Source organism: Urocampus carinirostris, chromosome 7, assembly GCF_059441175.1.
Source record: "Urocampus carinirostris isolate Australia breed hairy pipefish chromosome 7, RoL_Ucar_1.0, whole genome shotgun sequence".
NCBI lineage: Eukaryota > Metazoa > Chordata > Actinopteri > Syngnathiformes > Syngnathidae > Urocampus > Urocampus carinirostris.
In genome coordinates this window covers 44,889,584-44,903,262 of record NC_142355.1, presented here as the reverse complement: position 1 = coordinate 44,903,262, position 13,679 = coordinate 44,889,584, and the positions used below count along the sequence as shown (strand labels likewise).

The 13,679-nt window shown below is 39.7% G+C and overlaps 1 protein-coding gene and 1 pseudogene across 1 annotated transcript in view; both read right to left on the bottom strand.

The window, feature by feature from the left end:
- ccnd2a (cyclin D2, a) overlaps nt 1-13,679 on the bottom strand; it is a 43,053-nt gene that overhangs the window by 22,937 nt on the left and 6,437 nt on the right. The window contains exon 3 of the mRNA XM_088341085.1: nt 4,221-4,380. Within this exon, the coding sequence (XP_088197211.1) occupies nt 4,221-4,380 (160 nt within the window). The remainder of the gene's footprint in view (nt 1-4,220; nt 4,381-13,679) is intronic.
- LOC148363429 (U2 spliceosomal RNA) lies at nt 12,010-12,099 on the bottom strand (annotated as a pseudogene).

The following is a 13,679-nucleotide window of genomic DNA, read 5'->3' as shown; positions in this document are numbered from 1 at the left end:
ACAGTATGTCTAGGCATTTCCAATAGTGGCCATTTGGTGACTCCAAAAGGACCAATGACTGGTGACATAGAACAAACGCATCTGTGTTTCTAATCAGTCTGACGACCTTGTCACTAGTATGGATGTATAAATGGGATAAAAAATGACCCCATGGGTTTTTAATTCTTCAAAATCTCTAAAAATAAAAAAGTTATAATATCTTCATATTCAAGGTATTCCTCATAAAACATGTTAATGACATGATACAATTAGTATTTTTATATATCCCCCCGCTAATTATTGACTTCACTCATGGGAGAGTGCACTTACTGGTAGGCCATGCATCCAAGGGTAAAGTACCCACAAAGATAACGAAACTAGCAGAGAAAATGCAACCCTCTTTTGAAATAAAAAATGGCGTCGTGGTTGCAATACTGGTATGAATAATGCAATTAGGTTTTACCCGAAATCATGTAGCCCCACAAGACTCTATGTTGGGTGACGAGAATCATAAATTCACATTGCGAGCTCCGGTTAACCACGACAAACGATTTGCATGCCAGGTCTACAGCAACTTATTTTCAATATCTTTTTCCCTTCCCTGATCATTCACATTACAACCGGAATTGTAGTCTAGCATACAGTTCAATTACCGGGTATGCTGATCTCTTTTAGGGACTGTCTATTTTTGGGTTTTACTCAGGGAGTAAAAGGACACTAAGTAAGATTTGAACCCCAAGATGTCACTGTATTGTGTGTGCTAAAAAGCACAAGGAATACAAAATGACCAAACTGCATATATTTTTATCTCCTTTTTTTGCCCAGCCTTTTACAAGGTTTTTTGGTACACAGTGTTCCTTTTGATTTTCTACCTCCACTATTTGCTGTGTACAAGGTTTTTACACCTTTTCCGTAGCCAAATACTAGCATTATATAGAGACTTTAGAACGCAATTTTAAAATGTTGCGAGTACTATCAAAAAAGAAATACGGTCTGAATCACGTATTTTGCAGATGGAGAATGTACCTGGAATTCACATGTGATTTTTTTTATCTTCGATGCGCATTTTTTAAGACTTTTTTATATCTTGAGTAAACTGTGAATATATTTTTGATCCGAACAATTCGTGTGAGACATATATCTTCGCATAAAGAAGTTGGATAGGAATATGTAGCTTACATTTTCAGTAGTAAGAAGTTTTTCCAATTGCAAGTGAAATGTTACCTTATTTTTTTGCATGGACCATTATAAATGTCCATAATTGATACGCAATCCTTGCAGTAATACACATTTCATAGTGCCCTGTTTAGGCGTAACATGCACCACAACAGCGTGGCGCTGCTTCACAGGACAATGCCATAAACACGAATACCAGCCTCCATTAATCACGAAGGAAGAAAAAATGCAATGGCAAAACGAAGCCAACAGTGAGCAATATCTGTGTCATTTTTAAGCAGACTTGTTGTGAAACATGGCAACAATTTCTACCATTTACAAACACTTCATCCAAGTACTTTCTAATCCTTGAAAACACAAAATTAAAATGAAAGGATTTCCAAGGATGTCAAGCACCCTGTGTGTAATTTAACACAAAAATGTTTCATCCAACTTTCCCAAAAGTACAAGTTTAGATTGTAAACAACCCACTGTTAGCAATTCCATGTCTTTATAAGACAAGCACAAAAAACAGGAGGTGTGGGTGGAAATTAGGGCTGCAAGAACAAATCAATAAAATCGCATAAAATTGATTATTTAAAGCGTTGGCATCTAATTAGATCCTCAATTCATCAGATCATGTTATTTATGAGTCACTAAGTATGTAAAATCAATGCAATTTCATGTAGAAAAACTTTGGTTCCACAGAGGGCACCAAGACCGTTTTTAAAAGAAAGTTGTACAACATTTTTTTTAAATCCTTTTTATAGAACATCGCATCACTACAAAAAATTGGTGAGAAGGTTTCAACGTTGTAGTGTTAAATTGTTTCATCATAAAACAAATTTGACAATTTCCAAGGGAACAGAGGTAAGATAAATCAGAAAATACAATAAAATAAAAAGAAAAATAACAATGCCATTTTTGACTCAACACAAGGGGCAGAATCTTAAGAATATTCTACATAATTTTCTTATTTTGGGAATATTTTATTGTATTCAAATATTTAACCAAAACCAAATTTGACAAAATATTGAAAAGTGGGTTAATATTTTTGATATATTTTTGTGGATGAAAAAATGCAAAACATAAAATGAAATGTGTATCTCTTTCTTTTTTGTTTTGTGTGTTTTGGGCCACATACGAAAGGAGTGTTTTACATTATTGCTGGGTTTACTATTTTCCATCCATCCATCCATCCATCCATTATCTGAACCGCTTATCCTCAGTAGGGCCACGGGGGTGTCGGACCCCATTCCAGCTATCTTCGGGCAGTGGGCAGGGGACACCCTGAACTGGTTGCCAGCCAGTCGCAGGGCACACAGGGAAAGACAATCCGCTCGCTCATTCACACCTAGGGACAATTTGGACCGGCCAATTCACCTAACACGCATGTCTTTGGAATGTGGGAGGAAACCGGAGTGCCCGGAGGAAACCCATGCAAGCACGGGGAGAACATGCAAACTCCACAGGGGGTTCGATCTCATGACCTCTGAACTGTGCCGCACACGCGCTAACCGCTGCGCCGCCGTGCTGCCTGTTCACTATTTTATGTATTTCTATGTATTGTCAAGTTAATTGATAAACACATTGATTTTTGTTTTGTTTTATAATATAGAATACTCTTTTTTGTGCACTAATTTTCTGTCCGTCCAAAACTTTAACATTTGAACAAATAGAAGGAAATTGTAAATGTATTTAAGAAACCCAATTCATCAATTAATCAAATAAATAATCGACTGATTCACTGATTAAAAAAGATAAATTAGTTGCAGCCCTATTTGAAACAGAAATTGGACAAATCTGTGTGAGCAACGGAGTGAGCAGTGGCTTACATGTACAGTGGCTTGCGAAACTATTTGGCCCTTGAAATTTGTGACCTTTTGCCACATTTCAGACTTCAAACATCAAGATATAAAACTTTAATTTCTTGTGAAGCATCAACAATAAGTGGGACACAATCCTGAAGTGGAACACAATTTTTGGGATATTTTAAACTTTTTTAACAAATAAAAAACGAAAAAGTGAGTGAGCAAAATTATTCAGCCCCTTTACTTTCAGTGCAGCAAACTGTCCAGAAGTTCAGTAAAGATCTCTGAATGATTCAATGTTGATCTAAATGACTAATGATGATAAATGGAATCCACCAGTGTGTAATTAAGTCTCTGTATAAATGCACCTCACTGTGATAGTCTCAGAAGTCAGTTTAAAGCGCAGAGAGCATCATAAAAAAACGAGGGAACAAACCAGGCACATCTGAGATACTGTTGTGGAGAATTTTAAAGCTGGATTTGGATACAAAATGATTTCCCAAGCTTTAAACATCCCAAGGAGTACTGTGCAAGCAATTATATTGTAATGGAAGGAGTATCAGAATAATACAAATCTACCAAGATCGGGCCGCCCCCCTAAACTTTCAGCTCATACAAGGAGAAAACTGATCAGAGATGCAGCCAAGAGGTCCATGATCACTCTGGATGAACTGCAGAGGTCTACAATTGAGGTGGGAAAATCAATCAGTAGTATACTGCACAAATCTTGCCTTTATGAAAGAGTGGCAAGAAGGAAGCCATTTCTTTAAGATATCCATACAAAGCGTCGTTTAAAGTTTGCCACAAGCCACCTGGGAGACACACCAAACATGTGGAAGAAGGTGCTCTAGTCAGATGAGTCCAAAATCAAGCTGTTTTGGAGGAATGGGCAAAAATATCTGTTTCTCGATGTGCAAAACTGATAGAGACACACCTCAAGCGACTTGCAGCTGTAATTGCAGAAAAAGATGGCGCTACAATGTATTAACTCAATGGGGCTGAATAATTTTGCACACCCAATTTTTCTTTTTTTTTATATGTTAAAAAAGTTTAAAATATCCAATAAAGTGTGTTCCACTTCATCATCTTGTCGAACTTATTGTTGGTTCTTAACGAGAAATTACAGCTTTATATTTTGATGTTTGAAGTCTGAAATGTGGCAAAAGGTCAGAAAGTTCAAGGGGGCCAAATAGTTTCGCAAGCCACTGTATATTGGCTTACATTTAGGGAGGTTAAGGCACATTAAAACATCTGGAGCACTTAATGGTGACCTACCGGTTGCGCAGAGGGCAATGAACGTCTGGACATGTTTTCGTATAAGACTCAATTTGTTTTCGGGCAGCGGTAACCTCCTCACGATGTGCTCGATGAAGTCGTTGGGTGTGACGGCCGCCAGGTTCCACTTCAACTTGCCCAGAACAACCAACTCCCAATCCTGAACGGAAGGAGACACACGTGATTCAACAAAAATAGGTCCTTGCAAAAGTTGAATCCAGTTTTGAATTTCCGTACAAGTTCTGACGCAATCTAAAAGGTTCGTACACTTTTTTCAGTGCCAAATTCGAGCATTTCACAAGCACTTTCAAGGTCAATTTCTCCAGTAACTCCAAAAGGCTAAAATCTAGCACCGATCAAAAGAAACTTTTTTTTTTACTTAGATAACTGAAATTAAGTTGCTATCTTGCTGATAGCACATACTTTGTGTTATTTTGAGTTTTTCCTATCCATAATGTAAGATCTTTTTGAGTCAATGGGCTGCAAGTTCTAAGGTCTTGGGAACCTCCTGTATGGGTTCAAATCCAGCTACCGGACTTCCTGTGCGGAGTTTGTATGTTCTCCCCGGGCACTCCGGTTTCTTCCCACAATCCAAAATAATACATTTCAGGTGGATTGGCCGGTCCAAATTGTCCCTAGGTGTGAATGAGCGAGCGAGTTGTCTGTCCCTGTGTGCCCTGCGATTGGCTGGCAACCATTTCAGGGTGTCCCCTGCCCACTGCCCGATGATTGCTGGGATGGGCTCCAGCACCCCCGCGACCCTACTAAGGATAAGCAGTGCAGCTAATGAAATGAGATGAGAGATGGGCTGCAATAAACCCACATGAATTCTGCCATTCTGCATCAACAATTCTTGCACAGACGTCAGACTTGTTTACAGATATTAAAAGAGCTCTTTAGGTGTTGGGTAATACAGTGGGACCTCGCTACTTCGCTCATCGACGTTCGCGGCTTCAGAGCTTCGCGGCCTGTAGTAGTTAATTTTATTTTTTTTGAAGAGGCGTCGCTACTTTGCAGATTTTCACTTTTAGCGGGTGGTTTTGGTCCCCATTAACCGGGTCTAAAAAATAATAATTGGAAAAAATATATATATATTTTTTTAAGGTGCTCCGCTACTTCGCGGATTTTCACTTGACGCGGGTGGTTTTGGGTCCCCGTTAACCGCGATTACCGAGGTCCAGCTGTAGTTGAGTCTAATACGGAGGACAAAAGAAGAAAGTACTTTATGCATAAAAACAAAAAATGGGCTAAATTTGAACCTGATTTAATTGTTTTATATATATATATATATATATAAATATATATAAATATATATAAAAATATATAAAAATATGTATATATAAACATAAACAGCGTCGCTTGAGGTATGCTAAAGCACATTTGGACAAGCCAGCTGTGTTTTGGAATAAGGTGCTGTGGACTGATGAAACTAAAATGGAGTTATTTGGACATAACAAGGAGCGGTATGCAAGGCGGAAGATGAACGCAGCATTCCAAGACAAACACTTGCTACCCACAGTAAAATTTGGTGGTGGTTCCATCATGCTGTAGGGCTGTGTGGCCAGAGCAGGTTTTGGCAATTTTGTTAAAGTTGAAGGTTGCATGGATTCCAGTCAGTATCAGCAGATTCTTGCGAACAATGTGATAGAATCAGTGACAAAGCTGAAGTTGCGCCGGGGTTGGATAATTCAACTAGACAACGACCTCAAACACTGCTCAAATTCTACTAAAGCATTCATGCAGAGGAACCAGTACAATGTTCTGGAATGGCCATCTCAGTCCCCAGACCTGGGAATTATTGAAAATCTTTAGTGTGATTTAAAGTGGGCTGTCCATTCTCGGAAACCATCAAACCTGACTGAAGTGGAGATGTTTTGTAAAAAAGAATGGTCAATAATCCCTTCAACCAGAATCCAGACCCTCATTGGAAGCTATAGGAAGCGTTTAGAGACTGTTATTTCTGCATAAGAAGGATCTGCTAGATATTGATGTAATTTTTCTGTTGGGGTGCCCAAATTTATGCACCTGCCTACGTTTGTTTAAGCAATTATTGCACATTTTCTGTAAATCCTATAAACTTCATTTCACTTCTCAGATATCACTGTGTTTGTCTGTTATTTGATATATTTAATTGAAATTGCTGATCCGAACAACCAATGATTTATAAAGAAAATCTTGAATTATAAAGGAAGATCTTGAAAATGATCAGGTGCCCAAACTTTTGCATACGACTGTACAGTGGGACCTCGCTACTTCGCGGTTCGACTTTCGCGGCTTCAGAGCTTCGCGGTCTGTAATGGTCATTCCAAATTGTATTAATTTAATCTCTTATCTCAAAATTCTACACAAAATACTCCATTATAACAATGTGAAAAAGTTTTTATTTTACTTTTTTTGAATTTATTAAAAATAGAAAACTAAGAAATCACATTTACATAAGTATTCACAGCCTTTGCTTAATACTTTGTTGATCCACCTTTGGCAGAAAATACAGCCTCAAGTCTTTTTGAATATGATCCCACAAGTTTAGCACACCTATCTTTAGGCAGTTTTGCCCATTCTTCTTTGCAATAAGTCTCAAGCTCAATCCGGTTGGATGGGAGACGTTTGTGCACAGCCATTTTCAGATCTCTACAGAGATGTTCAATCGGATTCAAGTCTGGACTCTGGCTGAGCTACTCCAGGACATTAACGGAGTGGTTCCGAAGCCAATCTTTTGAGATCTTGGCTGTGTGCTTTGGGTTGTTGTCCTGCTGAAAAATGAACCTTTGCCCCAGCCTGAGGTCAAGAGCGCTCTGGAGCAGGTTTTCATCCAGAATATCTCTATATATTGCTGCATTCATTTTTCCTTTTATCCTGACTAGTCTGCCAGTTCCTGCTGCTAAAAAAACATGCTTCACTGTAGTGATGGTATTGGCCTGGTGATGAGCGGTGCCTGGTTTCCTCCAAACATGGCGTCTGGCATTCACACCAAAGAGTTCAATCTTTGTCTCATCAGACCAGAGAATTTTGTTTCTCATGGTCTGAGAGTCATTCAGGTGCTTTTTGGCAAATTCTAGACGGGCTTCCATGTTACTTTTACTAAGGAGTGGCTTTAGTCTGGCCACTCTACCATACAGGTCTGATTGGTGGATTGCTGCAGAGATGGTTGTCCTCCTGGAAGGCTCTCCTCTCTCCACAGAGGAACGCTGGAGCTCTGACAGAGTGACCATCGGGTTCTTATTCACCTCCCTTCTTCCCCGATCGCTCAGTTTAGAAGGCCGGCCAGCTCTAGGAAGAGTCCTGGTGGTTCCAAATGTCTTCCATTTACGAATTATGGAGGCAACTGTGCTCATTGGGACCTTCAAAGCAGCAGAATTTTTTCTGTATCCTTCCCCAGATTTGTGCCTCAAGACAATCCTGTCTCGCAGGTCTACAGACAGTTCTTTTGATTTCATGCTTGGTGTTTGTGCTATGACATGCACACTCAACTGTGGGACCTTATTTAGACAGGTGTGTGCCTTTCCAAATTATGTCCAATCAACTGAATTTACTGCAGGTGGACTCCAATTAAGCTGTAGAAAGATCTCAAGGATGATCAGTGGAAAAAAGATGCACCTGAGCTCAATTTTGAGCTTCATGGCAAAGGCTGTGAATACTTATGTAAATGTGATTTCTTAGTTTTCTATTTTTAATAAATTCAAAAAAAGTAAAAAAAAAAAACGTTTTCACATTGTCATAATGGAGTATTTTGTGTAGAATTTTGAGATAAGAGACTAAATTAATACAATTTGGAATGAGGCTGTAACATAACAAAATGTGGAAAAAGTGAAGCGCTGTGAATACTTTCCGGATGAACTGTATATACTGCATATGGACCTGGTTCAGAAAGAAGTGCTGAGGAGAGAGAGGAGTTCTGGAAGGATTTGTCCGAATGTGTGGCAAGTGCGAAGAAAGTGGTAATACTAGGTGACCTGAATGCGGGAGGGTGATGGAACAGTTGAAAATGTGATTGATATGGAGTACCAGGAAGAAATGAGGGTGGGAAGAAATTGATTTGAGTAATGTGTGGAAAATGAGTTGGTGATTGAGAATACATTGTTTAAAAAGAGGGACATGAGTAAGTATACCTTTGTCAGAGTGGATAGTGGGGAGATGGTGGACAGAGCACTGATGGATTATTTAGTGGTTAAGAAAGGGATATTAAGTAGATTGTTGGATGTGCATGTTTACAGAGGTGAAATGAGTGGTATGTCTAATCATTTTTATGTGGAAGGAAAACAGAGTTGATGGATCGTGGAGGGCTAGTTAAAAGAAGAGTGTTAGAGAAGAGGGGAAAATGTCAAGAGTTGTATAAGGCAGAAAAGGAGAGAGAGTTTAAAGAGAGGATAGGGGAAGAGTATGAACATATTAGCAGTAGAGAAGTGGATGAGGTGGTGATGGAGGAGTAGAGTGGTGTCAAAAAAGGAAGAGGATGTGTGGATCAGGTGTGTGTGAAGTGCCACAGGTGTGTGAGAAATATTTTGCAAAAGGTAAGGGTGTTTATTTGGCTTTCATGGACTTGGAAAAAGCGTATGTCAGAGTTGATAGAGAGGCGTTGTGCCAGGTGATGGTAATGTATGGAGTGGGCGGAAAGTTGTTGGAAACATTGAAGAGTTTTTTTATGTGAACGGCAGAGCATGTGTAAGAGTAGAAAGTGAGACAAGTGAATGGTTCCCTGTGTTGACTGGTGTGAGACAGGGGTGTGTGATGTCACCATGGCTGTTTAATGTGTACATGGATGGTATGGTGAGAGAGGTGAATGCAAGAGTATTTGGCAGAGGTGTAGAGATGATGGATAACAGTGGAACGGTGTGGCGGGTAAGTCAGTTGTTGTTGGCAGATGACACAGTGCTTGTGGTTGATTCTGAGGAAACATTGAGAAGGTTGGTAATGGAGTTTGGAAGAGTGTGTGATAGGTGTAAGTTATGTAGGAATGTTAGGAAGCGTAAGGTGATGAAGTGTTCAGGAGATGGATTGGGCATGGCGAAATAAGGTTGCATGGACAGGTGATGGAAGAAGTTGAAAGCTTTAGGTACTTGGGTTGTGATGTGGCTGCAGTTGGGGGAATGGAGTGCGAGGTATTGCAGAGTGAATAGAGGAAGCAAGGTTTTGGGTGGTGAGGAGAGTGATGACCAACAAGAGTATGAGTATGGATGTTAAAAGGGCACTGTATGAGAGTGTGATTGTGCCAACTGTGTAAGGTGCAGAGACTTGGAGCCTGAACGCAGTTTTGAGAAGGAAATTAAATGCTTTTGAGATGAAGTGTTGAGGAGTATGTATGGAGTGACAAGATTGGACAGATTGAGAAATGAAATCGTGAGAGTCAGAACTGGAGTAGGAGTGGAACTGAGCAAGCGTGTGGATACTTGGTTGGTTTAGACACATGGAGAGGATGGATGAGGAGCGAATGTTGAAGAGGATCTACTGTACAGAGCAGAAGTAAATGGAAGAGGACCAAGATGAAGGCCACGATTAACATGGATGGATGGTGTTATGAGTGCACTGCAGGAAAGAGGTCTAAATGTAGTGGAAGCTAGAGCTCTTGTTGGTGATAGGAATGAGTGGAGAGGTGTTGGAAAAGGATAGTGGGATGTTTAGACATGTTCTAAGGGATGGGCAGGGCACCTGTATGATGTGGCAGGGGTAAACCAGTGAAAGCTGTCGAGCCCTGCATAATTTTTAGTTTATTATCGTTGATAATATATCACAAAAAAAAAATCTGACCAATAGAGCTGCTTCTTAAAAAAGACCTGGAACCTCTAAGAATAGTCTGATAAACCTGTCTTCTGGATGAGACAGTACGGGGCAGTAACGCTTCACATGACAACTCGATAATGAGCCACCATCGGCGTTATTTTTACGCACTTTTTAATTTTTTCTTCATTTAAAAACGTGGTCTATCGAGTCAAACTGTCAGGAAACAATACAATGGAATTAATTTCAAGTATTTTTTGGCACTTCACTCAAATGTCGAGCATTTTCCTGATCCTGTAAAACACAACATTAGAAGCATTTTCCAAGATTTCAAGCACCCATACGGACCCCTATTTCATCCCATTTCAAACAGCACAAAAATCCTCATTGCGTTTTGGCCCTAAAAATAGCTTCGAAATGAATTGGGTAAAACGGAGGCTTTGTTTTGGTATTCCAAACGTGCCGCCATCCATGTGACAGGACATGACACCAGGAATGCTGTTAGTCCGTCTTTGGGTGTATTGTTACTTTTACTTACGAGCGCCGGCGGTGATTAACTCAAGAGTCATTTTAGAAATAATTTAGTGGTTTGGTTCCGGTCTGCTAACTCGTGACTACCAAGATGGGCACTGCCCGTTTTCTTCCTCGCATTATCTCAGTCATGAGACAATCCAACATGGCTGCCACTGACCCTCTACGTATGTATTTTGCTCCCCCCACTAAACTTGTGATTGTAAACAGGGTTTGAACACCTTTATCATGGCCCAATTCAAACACTTTAAGGGACTTTCTAAGTCAATTTTGCGATTTATCCAGTATAATTAAGAGAAATCCGGTGTGAATCATTTATTTTGCATAGCCATAGATATGCCTGCGATTTACATATGTCATATTTAATTTTGTGTGTGCATTGATCAAGACATATGATTTTTAGAATTTAAAAAGGTCATGAATATATTTAGTTTTGAAACAAATCACACCCCACAACGGGAAACCAGTTTGAAAAGCATTTCTAAAATAGCAACTTTTGTCATTAATATTTTTTCACAATATTATCATTTTATTATCAGGTAATAATTACAAGAGGGGTAAGAAAAAGCACAGTAATCCTTGAAAACATTGTTTTAAAGACACTCATCATGTTGATGATTTGTGCCAGTAACAAACCAAATTTCCAAGAAAATCTCAATGACAATAACACTGGTGAGCTATTTTTAGAACCAGTCCAGGGGCTACTCGATGCTTTGATGTTGATGACTGAATGTTTATGTAAAGTTCCAAAAAAAAAAGAAAAAAAGAGAGAGTAGGTTATTTCACTATTGCTTAGTTCAAACGGAATTTTACACTACTACCTACCTACTGTTTGAACATTATACAGTATGATGATTTTCCACTAACACTAAACACAACACTTTCATAATCATTACAATGTTTTAATATAAATCAAGCAGGATGTCATATTTTTTGTGTTTTGGTTTTATTTGTTTCATTTATTGACTTTTTCCTCTGTTCTCTTGAAAATGTTAATTATGAATTGTCTTTTACATGCCAATTTTGTTTGTATTTGCAATGTTCAATAAAAATCATTTGAAAAAATAAAATCTACCGTAAATTCCGGACTATAAGCCGCTACTTTTTTCCCAAATGTTCAGCCCTGCGGCTTATTCAGTGAAGCGGCTTATTTAAGTAATTTTTCTAACCAACACCAGCGGCACTCGAGTACAAAAGGTAAAATTTAGACCGGTAGAATTGTGCGCTGAGGTTAACTGCATCCTCTTGGATTATGATCCAATTGTCCGTATGACAGAGGATAGAAGTTTGTTTCAAATGTGAGGAAGACCCCCTTGAAGACGTCAGTAATGACGAGAAAGACGAGGACGGCTTACCGTGAGGGGGTTTTTAAGGGTTATTGTTCTATCTTCGTTATTCATTATCCATTATCCGTTATCGGTCAGTTCATAATACGCTACAAAGCCTAGGAGCCGGGACACTTACTCTCAGCCAAAAGGCTAAGCTAAGGTCCTAGCCCTAAAGCCTTGCTGCGATCATTGCGAATGCACCGTTCATTGCGAATGCACCGTTCCCGAAGGTACTGCAATACCGGGCCGATGCGTGGAGTGGACAGAGCAAGCTCTTATTCCATCTCTGGATTGCAAAAATCAAAGATCAGCTGAGACGTGTCGACATATCTATCCTCAACCAGATTTATACTTGCAAATCTACATCTACAATCGGCAAACAAATAATGTGAGGCGGAACCACACCGTGAATTTCATAATTGCGGCACAGCTCTTTTTAACAGCTACGCTACGAGCTCTGCGAGCAAGTTAGGAGTAACGTGGTGGTACCTTTCACAGGCACGGTTTGGGATGAAAGTTATATTATTATTATTATTAAAGCTTTGAAAACTCTCTCGGTGTATCGTCTTTCTTTGTAAATATGTGTAACCATGTATAATATGTATTTGCAACTGTATTTTTTGTCATGTATTTATTTGTATTTATTTTGGACACTTGTTCTGATAAGTCTTGCACTGACCAATTAAAAAGAAGGGGCGTAACAGACGCAGGGGATTATGGGAAGTAAAAACTAGTAAAGAGTGTTTGTGGACACCGCAGACAAAAGTGCATGTATATTTTTCCCACCCTTACTTTTGGAATCATACACTTTTTTTCCTTGGATTACTTTCAACGGGCACCTGGACTTTGCAGGTCTGCATCAAATGATAACCACCTGTATCATTTTCGGATTCAGTCAGCCAGCTGTGAGATTTTTAAATAATTGGCATGTTGTCTTAATAAGAGCTTGCTCTGTCCACTCCACGCATCAGCCCGGTAATGCAGTACCTCCGGGAACGGTGCATTTGCAATGATTGCAGCAAGGCTTTAGGGCTAGGACCTTAGCTTGGCCTTTTGGCTGAGAGTAAGTGTCCCGGCTCCTAGGCTTTGTAGCGTATTATGAACTGACCGATAACGGATAATGGATAATGAATAACGAAGATAGAACAAAAACCCTTAAAAACCCCAAAACCCCTTAGCCTCTTCGCTGGAAGCAAGCGTTTCAACCTAATGATCATAGGTATAATGTGATATGTCTGATAATTCGCAAGCAACAGAGAAATAACATATCTATGCAGGTTCTTCCCATTAAATTTGTTGAGTTAAAAAGGGCTTCTTATCTCAATGTGGATGCATGCGGCTAATATACCGGTGTGGCTTGTGTATGTAATAAATCAGTTTTCCTCCCGAAATGTAGGGGGTGCGGCTTCGCGCCCCGGCCGAGTCATTCCTAAGACTTAAAAAGTGGTCGGCGGCGCCCTCTGTTGGCTGCGGCTGCATCGGCTCGCTACAACGGGTCAGGTGCAATCGACATTTCGTTCTGTGTACATTGTTACACAGAATGACAATACAAGGAAATTATTATTATTATTATTATTATAATCAGGTGCGCCTTACAGTCCGGAATTTACGGTATTTATCTATCTACCTTGGTCTTATCCCTCAAGAGGGGTGACCGACAGCCAGACAAACACATACAATAACAAAGAAAATAAAAGGAAAGAAATAGCAAAAAAAACACACCCAAAATTTTTTGGGGACCATGGCCAACCCAATTGCCCAAACACCCAAAGAAGTTAGGCACCTCGGCACCTAAGTTGGTCATGCTTTCATCCCTCCAGATGAAATGGGACACCAGAAAGCGGCCATGTCACTCTGGTCAGGGTGACACAACACACTCTTTTGT